This window comes from Topomyia yanbarensis, chromosome 2 (assembly GCF_030247195.1).
Source record: "Topomyia yanbarensis strain Yona2022 chromosome 2, ASM3024719v1, whole genome shotgun sequence".
NCBI classification, from domain to species: Eukaryota; Metazoa; Arthropoda; class Insecta; order Diptera; family Culicidae; genus Topomyia; species Topomyia yanbarensis.
The window spans coordinates 177,693,227-177,712,054 of NC_080671.1; the positions used below are offsets into that span (position 1 = coordinate 177,693,227).

Genomic DNA, 18,828 nt, shown 5'->3' on the forward strand with positions numbered 1-18,828 from the left:
ACAAGCCATAAAAGATTAAATCTAGTGCTTTCCTAGGGGGAAAAGTTTTTTGATAAATTATTGTATTTGTTCATAATTTAGCTAGTCCTAGGAAAAGCTTCTCGGTGCCATACTTATGTTTCGTATGTGAGAATGCATTGTATGTATGTATGTACATATGTATAGCAAATTGTCGAAATGTACGGTAGCCTGGTTTCGATGTCAAGTGGCTCTGTGCCGGCTTTCAAAGGATGCTTTACGACGTTGCATTTGGGAGCACGGAACAGTACTCTAATGGAACACAATGAAATTAGTGCCAAAAAGCATGACTGATTTTCTGTCTTCTTAACTTGCAAAGATGAAATATTCAGGGAGAGCTCTTTTGTGCAATGTACAACTTTCAGCTTTCGAGTTTGCGACAGCAAAAGTCAAACATACTACAAATGAATAGTTTTAGAACAACATCACTGTTTGCTTAGTGCTTTTACTGAGTTGGCCTGCGTTTGGAGAGTAGTACGGTTGATTATTCTCAGTTTTATAGGTTTAATATGTACGTCTTATTTTAATAATACCAAATACTACGACGTACATATGATGAATATGGTTAAGATAAGAAATCACTTTCTTTCCCTACTCGGTGCAGAATCCAAAGGCAATGACCCAGAAATCGACAGCCCCAATATTCCGACGATTGACGAGCAGAATCCACCCTCACTTGCGTTGTAGAAGTTTGCCGCCAATTATTCATCAATGTCGTAGAAACCATAACTCACCTGTAATCGGTGGGCTGAGAAAAGTGGTGAACGGTAGCGCCAGGTAGATGATTGCAATTTCCTCCACCGTCAGTCCGGTGCTTTGCATGTGGATCGTTAAATAGGGCAGTAGCGACGATGTAGCTGCAAGGAAAGAAACATAAAATGTAACTCGTTTTGACGGAAGAAGAAACCGGTGCAGGACAGGCCAGTAACGACCTGTCGGGAAAAAAATATGATCGATTCTTGCGACACCGACAGCGCAACCATGATAAAGGGGAAATAAATGAATTTATAATCAGCTTTTTAATGAACTTTTCTCCTTCATTCCCGGCGGTGTCAACGCTTTTCTATGCGGGATTGAGCGATGTTCGGTTTATAGATCTATAGAACTTTTTTTTCTCACGCGCACTGCGAGTTTAAAAAATATAAATTGAGATCAGAGTGCTTTACACAGATAAACAATCATAGCACATTTTTTTGTTTTTACACGATGCTACACCGGTGTCAGGTAAAAAGAAAAGTTAGACTATTTTTACCCAAGTTTTAATGAGTGTAGAACCAATTACACCGATGTAGTGCAATGTTAAAAACGTAAATGCAATTAGAGTAAATTCTCGAGCTTCATGGCCTAGCCTGATTCTATATACTTATTAGTATCCTCATCAAAAATATTTCAATCAAACCAATTTTATCACTGCGCGACGTTGATAACGATGGAGAATAGAGAGTGCAATGTCTGTTTGTCGTTGGGTTTATGTTTGTGTTATATTGAATTATTATCTTAATTTTTTAACTGATTCAATTTCATATTGCACGAATCTGTCATAGAATTATTAACCATTAAATATTAGCAATGCTACAGACATTACCACTCCTGTGTGCTATGCACAATATAGGGGAATGTGTTCGGATGTCGGCACACTTTTGTTCACATTTCTCCAATTGCAAATATGGGTACATGAGCATACCAATGGAAAGCTAGAGGCTTTAGTTAATAACCGAGGAAAGAATTGAATTTATTCTGCCTACATGAAAAATTTTACCAACAATTTAGTAAAATGATCCTTTTTTGCCATTTAGAAAAATGTAGTCGGTTGTCGGCTCCCTAACAATATTTGCTAAAAATGTAAAAATATGAATGGAAATCATCAGGATCTAAAGCGAAAAGAAAATTTAATCATTTCAACAACCATCAAAGGCATTTTGAACATCATTCTTCAACAGAAGCGCCATATGTGTATTTGAAAAGCTGCTGTGAATATTACGCACTGCTAATGCACTGACGGATCGCATACATTGCAAATGAGAGGGTTAGAAGCAGCCCACTTTCGACAAAAGCTTCAGACAAATCAGACAGAAGTCCACTTAATACTTCAAAATACTTGGCGGGTAATCGCCAAAATCATTTTATTAGAAGAGGTTCTGCTTTACATAGTAATATTCTTCAAAAATGCTAAGCATCCAAACTTGACAGTTCCAAAATAATGTGATAGCGACCGAAAAAAATGTTTTTAAGCATTAATTTTACTTTTCTTCATTATTAAAGCTCACAACTCCAGAACAGGTCCCGGTATATAAAATTTTATTACACCGCTCTATTCAACACTCAAATATACACGATAACCAATAGCTTGAAATTTTTATTATTTCCGATCCTGTCTAGAGGCAACTTTTATATAATCACTATTAAAACAAAAATAAAATGCTCGTAAAATCGATCCTTATCTGCTATAGACAAACTTAAAACGTCATTTTTCTTCATTTCCCTTCTACCATCCAAAATGTTGTTGTCGTTGCTAATCACACTAAGTTCATGTCTCAACTCAACGCATTCTCAAAAAAATACATTTTTAGCAAATATTGCCATGCATACAATTTTTTCATGGGCAAGTTTCTGGTTATAGACAATCAATCTTCGTTTCCCATTCGAAGCTTTGTCACTAATCCATATTTCGGAACATCTCTTCATAAAAGAGCCATAGATTGACATCTATGGGACCTCGGCTAAGAGCTCAGTTACAAGATCCTATGCCCACAATTTTACAAAAGTCCTTATGATGCTGAAAACAATAGGTTCTCTATGAAGTGATCATACAATATTCTTCCAAAATTATTATTGTACAATTAATTAAATTAGTCAGTATCAAGTAATTTTAGCTTGGTTTTAACCCTCAACCTCCCCTGGCTATCTGCTCGCTAGTAATTGTAGCATACAAATGATCCTATCTAATCAAGTGCTCGACACAGGTTAAGAGGTATGTGATTCTAGCAACGAGAGTATATGATGTTTCCACTTTAGCTAGAGTTAGGCTAGCATGTTTTTAAATTTTAAGAGGACCTGTTCAAATTCGGACAAGTCTAGCTATCGGACCAACGAGCCTGCAGTTTGCATGGAATTTTTCGAAAATTTACATGGAGAAAACCCATTTGCTCGCATTTTCACCGCTAGGCATGCATCGTATTATCATTGTAAGTGAAAAAAGGAATGATAGTTCAATTGTTTACAACTTTATCGAAGACTGCTAGTTCATTCAGCTTTATTAAAAGAAGTTATTAAACTTTTAACGAAGTTATGCCTAAGCCAGTTTTGCAGGGGCCCATCAGTGCATGTTTATTTATTTATTTATTTATTTATTTATTTATTTATTTATTTATTTATTTATTTATTTATTTATTTATTTATTTATTTATTTATTTATTTTTTTAAACATCTTTCTTCATCTGACCTATCTGAAGATGGATCTTCAAATGCGCGTAAAAACCTCACTATCTTTTAGCACACACATGGTTAACAAAGTTTCACATTACATCACATTTATCTTAACTAAATTAAAATCAGTCTTCAAATAATTCTTCATGTTTGTCTTACATGCTAAGTAAGTCGTCTAACCCTATCTTTAAAAACATCACTTGAAACAGAAAGTCGAAATATTCATAAACCTTATTAAATACATTGCACATTGCCCTAATGGGCTCGTTCTGGCCATATTCAGTACGTTGAAAGTCAAGTCTTAAAAAGTCTCGCGATCTTAAATATCTAGGGGGCACGTTAACATTAACCTGTGATAATATATCTGGTGCATCTATCTTACTAGTTAGAAGCTTTCCAATAAAAACAGCTCTAAATATATTTCTTCTTTTGGCAAGGGTATCCATGTCTAGTAAACGGCAGCGATCGACATATGGTGGTAGCTCCAGTGGGTTTTGCCATGGTAAAGATTTGAGAGCGTAACGAATGAACCTAGCTTGTACTGCTTCAATTCTATTTGTCCAAACACCCGTGTAAGGACTCCAGACGACAGCTGACGCTTCGAGAATAGAACGGACCAGAGAGAAGTACAGAGATCGCAAACAGTACGGATCGGTAAATTCTTTTGCGATTGTTATGATGAAACCAAGGTTTCTATTTGCTTGGGAAATAATGTTTGAATAATGATCTTTGAAGGTCAGCTGTGAATCCAGCAGTACGCCAAGGTCTCTTACAACTGACACTCTTTCGAGTGATTGTCCTGAGATCGAATAATTCCAAGAGATTGGATTTTTTCTGCGAGTAAATGAGATCACAAAGCATTTGGACACACTGAGAGTTAAAAGGTTACTAGTACACCAATAATAGAAAGCATCTAAGTGTCGCTGTAGTGCGATGCAGTCTTCTATGGAACGTATGATGAGAAATAGTTTCAGATCGTAAGCGTAAATTAGTTTGCATCCCGGTGGTAAAATAAAGCAAACGTCATTGAAGTACAAGGAAAAAAGTAAGGGTCCGAGATTGCTTCCCTGGGGGACTCCCGACATGTTGATGAAGCTATATGGTTTCCTAATTTTACTAATAAGGATCGGCCAACGAGATATGACTTGAGCCACTCCGTGAAGTTTCGAGATGCACCAAGCCACTCAAACTTCGCTAGCAGAAGATAGTGATCGACGCGATCAAATGCCGCTTTGAGATCCGTATAGATAGCATCTACTTGGGCCCCAGACACTACATGTTTAATACAGTGCGAGGTAAACTGAGCTAAATTCGTAGTTGTGGATCTAGCTGGGAAGAAGCCATGTTATTCTGATGATATGTACGTTTTAGTTGCTCTGAATAGTACATTCCCTACTAGAATCTTGAATAGTTTCGATCCTGCGCAAAGAGAGGTGATGCCGCGATAGTTTGCCACATCCTGTTCATCACCTTTTTTAAAAACGGGAAACATGACCGATTTCTTCCAACACAGCGGAAGCTCATCGATTTTCGCACGAAGTCCTCTCACGTTCTGGTAATATATTCGAAGTTGATCACACATATTATCATCTGACGACAGCAGAATTATAGTAAATAAAATGATTCATGTTTTGGTTAGAGCAATTTAGTTCCACATATTATTGCATAGAGGGCCTACACTAACTTTTCAACGGAGAGAGATAGAAATTAGGTATCTTCTACAAAGTTGTAGAACAGGTATTTTGCAGAAATTCTTCCGAACATTTCAGTATTCTATCACTTCTATGAGAAGTTAGTGGTAGCGCCTTCTATGCGGTCACAGGTAGAACTATAATGATCTAACCAAGGCGTGACTCGCAATTATTAGTCATAGTTTGAAGAAATGAGAAAGGCACAATTGCACCACTAGGTGGATTAAACAGGTTTTTTTCGTTTATTTTCAATCGGTCTCTATCCACACTAAGTTGCTGTTACCGACGCTAAAGAGGTGACATCATAACCAGATATCAGTTGGTCGGTGTTAAGTCAGACCGGACTAAGTCGCAAAACATCAAAAAATGAGTTAATTATAGCATTGGATAAAGAATTTCGTCAGCTACATTCGACTCTTGCCAGATTTGAAATATGTAACAATAAACAAGAATTATGGCAAAAATTAATTTCCAATCATAATGTAAAGGATGCTGCGATTCAAACTTTAAACTCGTTTTTCTCGAAATCAATATTTTGTCATTTAGTCCGGTCTGACTTAACACCGACCAGTTCTTCAACGCAAGGACCGGGACTTCCCTTGCGAAGAAGAATGTGACACAGGGCTTTCACCTCATAAAATCTCACCGACCTCGACTGGGGTTGAATCCAGACCCACCTGGCTGAGTGACGGTCACGTTTAGCACTCAACCATCGACGCCGTCTCTTCAAAATTTGGTCAAACCAGAATGATTAAATTTTTTATAAAAAAGTAATTCTTTATAAGTTCAATTAGTAGGTATAAAATACAGAAAAATATTCAGCTAAACCTTCGGTTGGGCGTCTTTTAACAACTGCCTTGTACATGTACAACCACCTCGCCATAGCCAGTTTACTTAAACAGTTTTGGGTTTTCTTCAGGTTCCGCTTGACGATGGATTAATATTCCTTCCTATTATTGGGCCGAGCTCTTAGTGCGTTGGGAGGGTTGTTGTCCTTTGGAGCCAACCTGAACGTTGGTGGCAGGATTCAAAATTAGATTTAGATTTTTTTTGGAATTCTAAAAGTGGAATTCTTTTTACGATAATTAGAAAACTTTTCTCTTATAATTTTTTTGGAATTCATTTTCGGATTCAGCTAACGATTTTACATCAAACATGAAGATCAAATATTGATGTTCAGATTTTTAATTTTATTTTGTTAAATGTTCTTATTAGATTACTATAGAATTACTCGATGGTCGGTAGGACGACTAAGTAGTTTTTAAAATGAAAGCATTTTGGCAACGGATTTCTTGCGACAATAACTATATTTCGTCTTCAGGCCAAAAAAACGATAACAGTATTATCTTATTCAAGATTTTGGGTATATGTCAAAATTTCCAAAATAACTCGTGGTCGTATGAAATCCATGACCAAAACGCCATCCCTTCGTATTAGAAATATACTCGAACTGGAAGTATTGTAAATTGAATTCACCAAATTTGCATCCATGATTCGACCCTGGAATGCGCTGATTTTTAATAATGAGCTATTTCTCGGAAGGACACGTACCCTAGTGAAAATGAAGAAGCTTCAGTGAACTGCACCGTTTCAGAGGCACTTGAGCCTTTAGTTGCTGTAGACGCACATCATTCTCCACTTCTAGTAACGCAGATTTGTCCGCACCTGGTTCTCTATGGCGAGATGGAGGATGTCAGGGAGTTCACCTTTTCGAATACTGAATCCTTTAGACTTCATAGCTCACTGCAATCGACTGGGGAACTTTCTTGAATTTCGCGATCGATGTAGATGCGGCCGTAGAAAAACTTTCAATGGTGCTAACATAGCTTTTCAATATACATGTGCCTGCATCTCGTCCCCGAACAAAACCAGCCTGATCCAATAACCGGCTAGATAAATTGAAAAGATTGTGAGTAGCTGCACTTCGACATTACACTACTCGACGAAACCCCATCACAAACAGGGAGTTCACTCTAGCCAGTAGCAGCTACAAAACATATAATCGCTTTCTCTACTCAAGACACGTAGCACAAGCCCAATCCAACCTAAAACGAAACCCAAAACCAGTGCGGTAAAATATCAATTTCAAACGAAAATATTCGTTTCAAGTGAAACTGCGAGTCTTTCACTGTAAGCATACCACCACTATATCAATTGAGTTCTGCTGCCGTTTTCGTTTGAGTCACTCAGAGTTCACTGTCAATTGAATAACAGGTTCTGGTCATTTGACGTTTTTGCCTGTTTAGTTTCTACCACCAGAAAACCAGAGGAGGATCAAACGAAGGAGGTTGAATATGAATTGCAACTCATTTGAAAGCATCGATGAGTGAAGTGCCACGAACTGAGCTTCAGATCAACAGCAACTGATGCGTTAAATGAATATGAATGCTACCATAGACGACTGATTGACTGCGTTCATTCAGTTTCGATTGAATGAAATGAAATTTTACTGCACTGCCCAAAACAGTTTAGGTCCTGTGTAAGTGGGAAACGTAAAGAAAACGGGCTTCCTTCTAGTATGTTCCTCGCAAATGAAGCGTCCAATACTCCCAGCGGTATCTGTAACTTGTTCACAAAACATTTCTCGAATGTGTTTAAAAATGAAGCGGTTAACTCAACTCAGGTGGACTGTGGCCTTCAAGATGTCTCTTGCGATGTAATCAATTTTGGAAACATTCAATCTACTGACGAAGACATTCTAGCTGCCATAAGCAAGCTCAAGTCCTCTACATCGGTGGGGCCAGATGGGATACCTTCCATTATCTGAAAAGATGCACAAGCGCACTGTGTACACCTTTACGACAAATCTTCAACCAATAACTGTCGAAATTGGTGTTTCCCGTGTGTTGGAAAAAATCAGTAATGTTTCCTGTTTCTAAAAAAGGTGATAAGCAAAATAAGCGAACTATCGTGGCATAATCCCGCTCTGCGCTGGATCAAAATTGTTTGAGATCCTAGTAGGAAACATGCTCTTTCGTGAGACCAAAGCGTACATATCGAAGGACTAACATGGCTTTTTGCAGGCAGAACAACAACCACCAATCTAGCCCAATTTACATCGCATTGCGTTAAAAACATCGAAGATTGATCACAAGTAGACACTACACTGACCTTAAAGCTGCTTTTGATAGTATAGACCACTCTCTTTTTCTGGCAAAGATCGAGCGGCTGGGTGCTCCATCAAATTTTACAGGGTGACTTAAATCATATTTCGTAGATCGTTCTCTGTCTATGAAATTAGCAAGTAACGTGTCACATAAAATCATCAACTTGTCGAGTACCTCAAGGGAGCAATCTCGGACCGTTGCTTTTTCTTTATTCTTCAATGATGTTTGCTATGTTATACCCCCAGAATTTATATACGCTGATGATCTCAAACCTGTTTCTCATTGTGCGGTCAATAGAGAACTGTATTGAACTTCAGCGACATCTAGATGCGTTCTGCAATTGGTGAAATCGCAACTTGTTGGCTCTCAGTGTGTCCAAATGCTCTATAATATCTTTCACGCACAGAAAAAATCCAATTGTCTGGAGCTACAACATCGCCGGCCAATTTCTAGAGAGAGTTTCAGTTATCAGAGACCTAGGTGTACTCCTGGACTCGCAACTGACATTCAGAAACCATTACTCTCGCGTTATAACACAGGCAAATAGAAATCTTGGCTTCATAATAAGAATCGCCAACGAGTTTACTGATCCATATTGTTTGCCATGACGTAACCTAACCATAGGTCGATCGCTGTCGTCTGCTCGATATAGAAACGCTGGCAAAAAGGCGAAATACATTCAGAGCGGTATTTGTTGGGAAAATATTGACTGGCCAAATGGATGCCTCAGATATTCTCTCACAAATCAACATCAATGTATCCCCCAGAAACCTTAGATCACGTAACTTTTTAAGACTCGACCTTCAGCACACCGAGTACGGTCAGAACGAACCCACAGGGGCGATGTGTAATGTTTTCAATAGTGTGTATGACCACTTCAATTTTTATGTTTCTAGTGATATTTTTAGAAATAGACTTAGGAGATTGATTTAGCTTATAAGATTATGTTAAAATATTTCTGTATTGTAATTGTAATGCTGTATAGCCTGTATGTAATTTTGTTAATTTGTAATGTGAAATCATTGTAATTGTTGAAAACAACCTACGAAAAGATTATGGGTTTTTTCGCGCATTCAAGGTCTGCTTCTGAAGTGAAACTTTAAATGGGGTTTTCCCATACAACAGCAACATTAAATTTCTTGTAGACCAACACGGGTCAAATGAAAAAATAGAAAATGAACAAATAAATAAAATGTCATATGTCGAGTCACACTAATGTACCTATTGGTTCAAAATAAAAAAAAGATTTTTTGAAACGTATAAAGCCCTTAATGCTATGTTCACACTACAGAGTTAAAACATGTTATAATAATTAGCAACAAGAAAAATGTCATCAAGATAGCTTTAAAACACGTTTTAACTCGTAGTGTGAACGTAATATAAGATAGCTCCAAACTGAAGAAAAATAATGATTCCTCTCTTTGGACATAGTGACTGGATCATTTACTATTGAAATAAATGTAACAGTTGTTCCGAGGAACGTTCTCTACCGGAGCAGCGATATGCGGTAACAGGAAACACGCATTAACCTTGAAAGACAATCGTAAATAATATGTCCACTAACGCAGCTGTTTGCCATAGAACGCAGAACTGACCGGCTGACACCAGTACCTTCCGTTGTCATGTTTGTAATAAATCTCCAGTCCGACTATCGGGGTTCAATCGAAGTGTGACAACACTTCAATGAACCTGGAATGATTTGTGCAATGGCGTAGCGTAGGCCCTGCTCCCGCAGTCCCAACGGCAGCAAAAGTTTGAACAACCCTGAACTCGTGATGGAATCCGTTGCATTGAGTGTATTTACACACAATCATAAATCACATCATTCCAGCTGATGCCTGCCAGTGTAGACAAAGTACCAGATTGCAGAGAGGTCGAAATCAACGTAGGCAAATATTTGCTCGACCTACGCACTGATCCCATCGTCATCATTCATCATTCAACGTCGAATCTACTCTTTCTGGATGAGGTAGGACAGAAATAGTGGGTGAAGGAAATTATGTTGCGGTATGTTTCTCCTGAAACAATAGAAATTTCATTCGTAAAATATTGAGATCCTTGACCAATCCTAACTTAATTTCTTAAATAACGAATTTTCAGTATTGTGAAACGATAAGTGACAATGAGATGATGAAGGAGGGCTTGTATAGGGATCGAAAGTATTCAACACAAATCACATAGATTTCCGCTGATCAAGAGTATTATCATCCCATAACACAACTTTGCATACTATTTTCATATATGGCAGACAATTCTTAGTGTACAAGATAGTTGCAGATCGAAAACAAAGACCATGTTGACACTGTGTCATTATTCTTGGTTGTGGTTATAACCACAAGCTTGAGAAACCCGTACCTCATCTCTGAACGACCAGCTCCAGGTTTTGTTCGTTATCATTTTAAGACAAATCATCGAACAAACGACAAACCACAGATTTTCAATTGTTTTTTAATGTATTCTGATGGAATGGAACAATACATCTTAAAATGAATGTCCTGGCGTAGGTTCGAAATAATTAGGTAAGTTAATCGTGCGAAAAACTTCGAAATTTTCGAACGTCACGTGAAATCGCTTAACCCTCTCTTGTTTTGTGTGTCCATCCCCTTGCACGCTAATGGAAAGAAGCGGGATACAGTTAGAAAAATTGTACCAAGCGGACGTTTAGTTTTTTAAATAAAAACTTTCTACGCACTTAATTTATTCTACTGAATCTCATCTTTTTCGCACCTTTAACCGAGTTCTACTCATCCGAGAACCGAGCAAACAGAGCTCATGCCGAGATATCAGTACAAGTGACGTTTGTCTAGTCTAGTCTAGTCAACACATACACATCCAATACACAGGGCCGCAGAGAGAAAATATGGGCCCGGGGGGTCCAACGTACCACCCATCACTGTGTATTGCCTGAGTACAAAAAAGTCAATGTTTGAAATCCATTGGAGTTCACTGATATTATGTATAGTACACTGAAATTTTATATTTATGTACCATTTTTTGTGCACTAGTTGTTTGTAGTGCCAATGAAGGAAAAAAACGTAGAGTTTTTTATACTTTGGGAGTTTTTACTACCTCTTCGACAGTTTTGGTGGCTTTGAAAAGCGCCATTTTTGTTAATAGTATTTATAATAGTAAGGAAATGGCAAGATTAAAAATGTAGTAATCAAATTAAATTTAAAATATCTAAACGGCGATCAACGGCAAAAGATAAAAAAAATGAAAATTAAATATTAAAAGAATGTACAAAAGAGCTAAAAACAACCAAATAAACAAATAAATGTCAATTGTCAAAAAATGTTTGATCGAGAAAAACCCAAACATAACCTATAAAAAATTGATAAAGAAAAACAGGAAACAAAAAAATCATATTGCAAAGATTAGAAAAGTTGAACATTATTGAACAAATGGTGAAAATAATGAAAAATCGATAGGAAAATAGGTAATTTTTTGGAACCAATGAAAATGGAAAAAAAACTAACAAAAAGAATACAAACATTAATGTAAAAAATGCATAAAACTGTAAAGCTCGATAAATCAAAAATACACTCAAGTTTTTTTTACGCGGTTTTTTTTTGCGCGGTATTTTTTTACGCGGATTTTGAAATTTACGCGGTTTTCATTTACGCGGATCTTGAAATTTACGCGGTTTTCATTTACGCGGATTTTGAAATTTACGCGGTTTTCATTTACGCGGATTTTTTTGAAATTTACGCGGTTTTCATTTACGCGGTTTTCATTTACGCGGCTCGTATCCCCCGCGTAAAAAAACCTGAGTGTAATAAAATTTATTTAACATTAAAAACAAGACATATTTAAAGCAATAGAAAAAATAAATAAAACGTTAAGAATGCATAAAACTAGAGGAATATGTAAAAAGACAAAAATAAAATAATCATAGAGAAATTAAAAAAATGAACGACCCAGAAAATTTTGAAAAACTGGAAAATTGAAATGATGAAAAGACGAAAAAGTAAAAAAAATAGGATGTATTGAACAAAATCTGAGCAAACAGACAAAATGGAAAACAAAAAATAGTAGAAAAAAGCCAACATGGTATACTATAGAAACACAAAAATGAAGATATTAACACGAAAAAAAATGAATAAAATGGATATTAAGAATAGAAAAAGCACTAAAAATGAAATTGAAACAAATTCAAACAACGAACTAAATGTAAAATTAAGAAAAAGTGCGCATAGAGTCAAGAAAAGATAAATCAAATGTTTTATTAGGAAAATTAAAAAAAATCAATTTTAACGTATAGGAATAAGGTCAACAGAAACAGTACTTTCAAAATAGATTAAATTGAAAACATAAAGAAATAACAATAACGAATTAAATCTTAAGAAAAAGGTATACAAAATAAATAAAATTATTTTAAATGAACAATGAGAAAAAATAACACTACGATAAACGGAAAGCTAAAAACTAGAAAATGAGGAAGAAAATCGGACAAAGGTAAAAAATTAAACAATAAGACAAATTGGAATGAATTTGAATAAGTAAAATTGCTTTTGGAAATGCAAAAAAATATTAAAAAATAGGAAATAGAAAAAGACTATGACAAGAATAAATGTAGTAAAGAGACAAATTCTAAAAATTAGATGGAATGCCAAAGAAACAAATAAAATAGCAGGGTATTAAAATATGAAACAATAAGAACAAAATAAAGAAAGCAGAATTTTCTCGAAAAATTGCGAAAAAAATTAAATAACAGGGAAAAAACTATAAATTAACGTAAGTGATAGCAATAGAAAAAAGCAAAGGTAAGGAACGTAAAAAGATGGACAAAATAAAAGTATGCAAATAGATAAAAAAGGCAGAATCTTACAATTGTAGAAATACAAATACAATCCACAACATGAAAAAATAAATCAATGAAATTTTAACAAAATAAAAAAAAAATCTAAGAAGGAATAAAAAAATAGAAAAAATGAGAAACATGGATAAAATTTCGAATAAGGGTTTTGGTTGGATTCTACGCTACGCTGGTTTCGAAAACATTGCTAACTAGTTGATTTAATTTGGTAGCAGAGTTAAATTTTCTCTTCGAAATCAATCAAACACATTTTAGCAATTTAGTTGAACGTATGCTTCTTAGAATCATTGGCCAGCTGCAGGATTGTGAACTGAGAGATCTTCTCGTCATGCTCCATGAAATATAAAATTCAAAACAAAACTATTAACACTATACTCGTCACGAAAGGGGCTTGTTGTGTACGCAATTCGCTGCTATAATGAAAATGTTGATAAAAGGTCGTATTTGAAAAAAATGTAAAACGTAGGGGGAATTGGTAGTCGAAAATCGCCGAAAAAAGCTACGTCATTTGAGTATGACCCCTTTACAAAAATATTTCGATATCATCTCGTATCTGAAAATGATTTTTTATAGATTTTGTTTCAATGAACGGCAAACCAAACATATTAAATTTTGAATTTAAATTTTTGGATTAATTTCGAATTCTTTTGGTATATCAAGAGTTTTTGATGACTCATTTGACATTGATTTCTCAAATAGAGGTGGGGTTACCGCCTCTAGTGGTACTTTGACCAGCGGAATTTTACTGAGCAAGGGATAGACTTCAAGAGACACATGCGTATGCGTTGAAATCAATTAGAATTTCGAATTAAATTGATCACTCGACAAAATTTTGGAGCGCTTGCATTGCTTTTTATTTTATAAAACGCTTAAAAACAAATAAATATGCACTGTTTTATTTCTTATGTAGCTCGTAGCACTAGGAGGAAAAAAATATTATTTTTTTCACATTCACCGTAGAGTGTAATGTTTTGGTAAAGCACTCCACCTTTCTGTGCCGTTCACATTTAGTTGTATGTTTTTGCATTTGTAAACAGCTTAGCTCTGCTCCTCAGTAAACAAACATGGGGTGTGAAATCACACTTCAGTTTCTTTCGAGAATCTTTATGAGGAACATTAATCCATTGACGCGAAGGTTCAATGGGGTAAAGTAAACCCAAATGGCACCTTTAAAATAATATTTATCAACGCCAAGAGGAGCCCTCCTTAGCAATTAGGGCCTGCAACCCGAGGATGACGTTTATGAGGACTGGGTGCTGGGCGATTCCTGGTAAAGAAATTGGTCAACGCAAAATTGCAAAATAATCCAATGGATTCTTCCGAGCGAATTCGGATTTAAATGAACGAAGACACGGAATTCGTCTCCAAAAACCGATGTGGCAACCCTAAGCAGGGTTTTTTTCTTTCAATAATTACTTTCGATACTAATCCAGCGCTTTCGAATTTGGATTGGATTCAATTCAATTCAATTCAATAAATCCAAAAAATAGATTTAAAATTGGCGAAATTTGAAGACAACTTCATGACTTCTAATCAAACCATTTAATTGTTTAACCTTGGCAAGTCTGATCATATTTTTGTTTCGATTATAGACATTTTAATCTTAAGGTCATTCGCATCTTCATTAAGATTAGAAATTTTCCTATAACAAATCTCTATTCATGTGTGCGGGGATGGGATTCGAACCCAGGTGAGCTGCTTACATGACATTCAATGTACATATTCCGCTATGCCCGCTCGAGCCTGATCTTGTTTCGATGTGAGAATAAGGTTGGTATAAACATAGTTGATATCAAATATGCAATAGTTTAGAATTTTCTCTATTCTAGTTATCTCCTACACAAGATATTGAATTTTTAATTGTATTCTCAAATAAATTTTTGTCGGAAAAGTATTTGTCAAAATTTTAGTTTCTGTTAAAAATTCGGGCCCCCTTCAAAACTCCGGGCCCGGGGGGAAACATCCCCCCCCCTCTCGGCGGCCCTGCCAATACATGTAGGGATCCTGGAAAATTGCATACGTTCGCCTACAATTTTTCTTGTCAATAATAATGTTTGTGGCACAGTCTCAGTACAAGTGACATTTGTGAACTGAAACTCGGAAATATATCGCTGAAAATCAGTAAATTATTGTCACTTTGTTGCAATACCAGTTGACAAATATTCGACTGACTATGTGCCTAAATTACTGAACTGCATTGAAAGTGTATAATGCATATATATTGAGAGTGCCAATCTGCTTCGAAGCAGTCAAATCAGAATCTCTCTGTATTTTCTAAAATAGACTAGCGGGCGGGCGTAGCTTAGTTGGTAGATTGCCTTGTATGCAGCTCACCTGGGTTTGATAACCAACTCCGCACATAGCACATATAAAGCTAGCAAATATCGACTCTATTTACAAATCTCGCACTCAACATAGTTCACATAGTGTGAAAATATAATAATAGATAGAGCTCTGTATACGCTAGATAGAAAAGGTTCTAAAAACTTTTATTGTTGTTTTTTATTGTTTTGTTTTTCGTCTACGCGGGCGCTGTTCCCATTCGATTACAGAAAATGCTTCCCACTTCGCCAAATAGAGATCGACTCCTAAGACATCCCGACTTAAACAACATCCAACAGAACGAATAGTAAGGGTTCTCTCGGACAAACTCAGAGTGGTGATGAGCTGTTGAAAGCAGGCGATTTAGGCAGTACTATACACGGTGTGTTTGGTAGAACAATTTTATTCGAAAAAAATCGGCATCGCTAAAACTTCAGCATGTGATAGAATGGGCTTTTCCCTTTCCTTTGAAAGTAAAATTAAAATATTCTGTCGGGGGCTCCAGAAAAACTTTTTATTTTAAAGTGTTTTTGTTCAAAAACTTAGGTTTTTCAGTGAAACTGGCTCACATTATTACCCCTAGGTAGTACTTTAGACATTCAAATATTACCAAAAGTGAGAATCTGATGGACAATTGTGTACAACTTTGTAGAAAACTGCATCGCGATCTAAAATCGCCAGAGAAAGCTAATAAATTTTTGTCAAAGTTTCTAGATTCGCACGGGGCCTATTGGTTAAGAAGCGTTATTCCAAAAACATTTTTATTTGTAAAAAATTGATTGCCTTATTTTAACAGTGTGCTCAGAAGAACGTGAATGCTAGCAAAGTCCCACCTTTAAGCGTCAAAAACATAATTCCAGATTCCACCGTTTTATGCGCACCAATGATATTTTAGGAGCATGGATATATAGAGAAGAGTAGATAAAATTTGAACGAAATTATGACACTTTTGAAAGATGCTGGGGAATGCAGCAAAATAAAACAGTTTTTTTCTGTCACATCTATTTGTTTCTTCTTTTTTTTCTTCACTCATTATGAAGTACGCTTGATGTAATCTTGAATCAACCTTTTTGCTCGTTAGCATCTTGTGGGATATATTTGGCATAAATTTTAACTTTATATTTAATCAAACTCGATGAGATATTCAGTCATTTGATTTGATTTCGATTGAGAATCCTGATTCACAGTTTCTTGAAGGATAGAAAAATAATTAGATGAGATTTATGTTCAAGTTTGTTAACTTTTGGGAATCGCTGTCCATTGAACAGAAATCGCAATAGTAAATGAGAAATAATGGTTTTGTCTATCATACGAAGATAGCGATCTCAATATAAAAGTAGATATAAAATGTATCACCTTTACCCGAAAGACGTGTTGCTGTTAATGTATTCAGATTCTGAACTGAACTGGCAACTCCGTCTTCTTGATATGTTGTCTTTGCTCTTATCCCATATTATGAGGGAAATCTTCAATAAACAGACTTGTATTACTTTGAGAATTAACTGACTGTATGGTCCAGCCTGATATTTTCTTGTTCGTTTTCTGTTGTGATCCGTGTACAACGAGTAACGACTCCGGAATTTCTTCTTAAAGTAAATTATGAAATATGGTTTTGTTTTTTTTTTTTCTAAGATTATGTGAAGTGTGCTCGATTTGGAAATTAAATTTCAGGACAAGCAAAAATCTGCATCTATAAATTCTGATGAAATGAATCTACTCCAAAACATGGATCCAAAACTCGAAGAGCTTTTTTTTTTTCAATCATCTTTCTTTTAATGTTGATAAAGACAAACAGGATTCTCAACCCAAAATTGCAATAAAATTCGTCGTTTATTACAATGACTCAAACTGTCTACTTAAGTTCATTCAAATATAAAGCTTTGAATTTAAGCCAATTGTATTTTACCAGGCAGGATAGGATCAGGAAGAAGAGTCATTCTAGTTTACATTAGCTATCCCCTAGATCGAAAAAAGAAATGAAAATAATAAAATCCGTTACTACATTAATGAACATCTTGAAAAGGTATAAGATTATCGAATAAATTTGGTCAACACCTTTCCACACCTTCTTGTTCATAAAGTGTCATTTTCGCCCAAGACCCGGAGAAATCTGAAAATATATTTTTTCTGCTGAGAATGGGACTTTGTACACATTGAAATTTATCTGAATTTACTGTTCATTTAAACCGAACATTTTTTTGTAATTCCTTGTTAATCGACTTCTTAATCCATTGCGGGGCCAACCTAAAAACTGATAAAATTTTAATAACTTTCTCGGGTGATTTTATATCGATTTATAGCATTCTGCGCAGTTGTAGACAATGGGATTGTTCATCAGATTCTCACTTTGAGTATTTTTTGAATGTCTATAGTACCAATTAGTAGCAAAAATGCGAATTAATATCATTACAAAACTTAAGTTTTTAATCAAAAAACTTTGAAATAAAAAGTTGTTCTAGACCCTCCGACAGAATATTTTAATTTTATTTTCAAGCGAAAGGGAAAAGTCCATTCTTTCATATCCCAAAGTTTTACAGATGCCGATTTTTTTTGAATAAAGTTGTTCGACAAAGACACCGTGCTATAATATCTACATACCAGCTAGAGAAGTCAATATTGAAGGCGTAGTTGTAGAGGCCCCTTGTTAATAATTTCCTTTTAGGGAAACAGAAAAAAATATTTTACTGGGAACTGAAGGCTCCTTTACGGCTTACTTTTATTCTCAAACTGAATTACAATATAGACTTAGGGCTATTTATAAGATATAACAGATTGTTGATTCCATGGCTATCTTAGAGCTATGTGTGTTTAGTTTACCTGTGACTGACCGAGATTGTTTATGTTGTCAAATCAATTCTGCTAATTCTAGAACCGTGGGATAGTTTATGTTAACGGCTGCGTCCAAGGTGGTCTGTGGTGTGGAGGACCAAAATAATCGACATTTTATCCGCTTAATTGTTAGTACACACTTAGAAAATTTTGCAGCATTCGGTAATTTTTTACCGAACTTTCAACAGCTGAACGTTCGGTAGCTAGTTCGGTAAATAAATCAATTATCGAATGTTCGGTGCTGGAATTTTGATGCTTCTCCAGCTCTTCCATTTTTAGTATCTACACTAAATCTGGTTGTCTGTTTTTCACTATCACCAACTCGGAATAGCAGACACAACCGGTATCTACAAAATTCTTTTCAAACTTGCAAAGGGCCGCGGTTTGACAGTTCATTTTTCGTGGATTGACTTATGCACCGAACTTCGGTAGTTGGGAGTTAGTTTTACAATCCGTTCGGTAACTTTTTTACTGTATTCAGGAATAATAAAGTTTCACCGTACGTATTGTACTTTCATTTACAGAATATGGTAAAATAGATTGCATATAACAGACTGTTCGGTAATTTTTTAAGGAACTTCTGTACAGTAAAGCAGGGTTACCAAAACATAAGTTTTTT

The 18,828-nt window shown here is 35.7% G+C and overlaps 1 protein-coding gene across 11 annotated transcripts in view; it reads right to left on the reverse strand.

The window, feature by feature from the left end:
* Nucleotides 1–18,828, reverse strand: part of LOC131682227 (uncharacterized) — a 102,365-nt gene that overhangs the window by 39,021 nt on the left and 44,516 nt on the right. For all 11 annotated transcript variants that reach the window (XM_058963561.1, XM_058963564.1, XM_058963571.1 and 8 more), the window contains exon 3: nt 753–875. In XM_058963561.1, the coding sequence (XP_058819544.1) occupies nt 753–875 (123 nt within the window). The remainder of the gene's footprint in view (nt 1–752; nt 876–18,828) is intronic.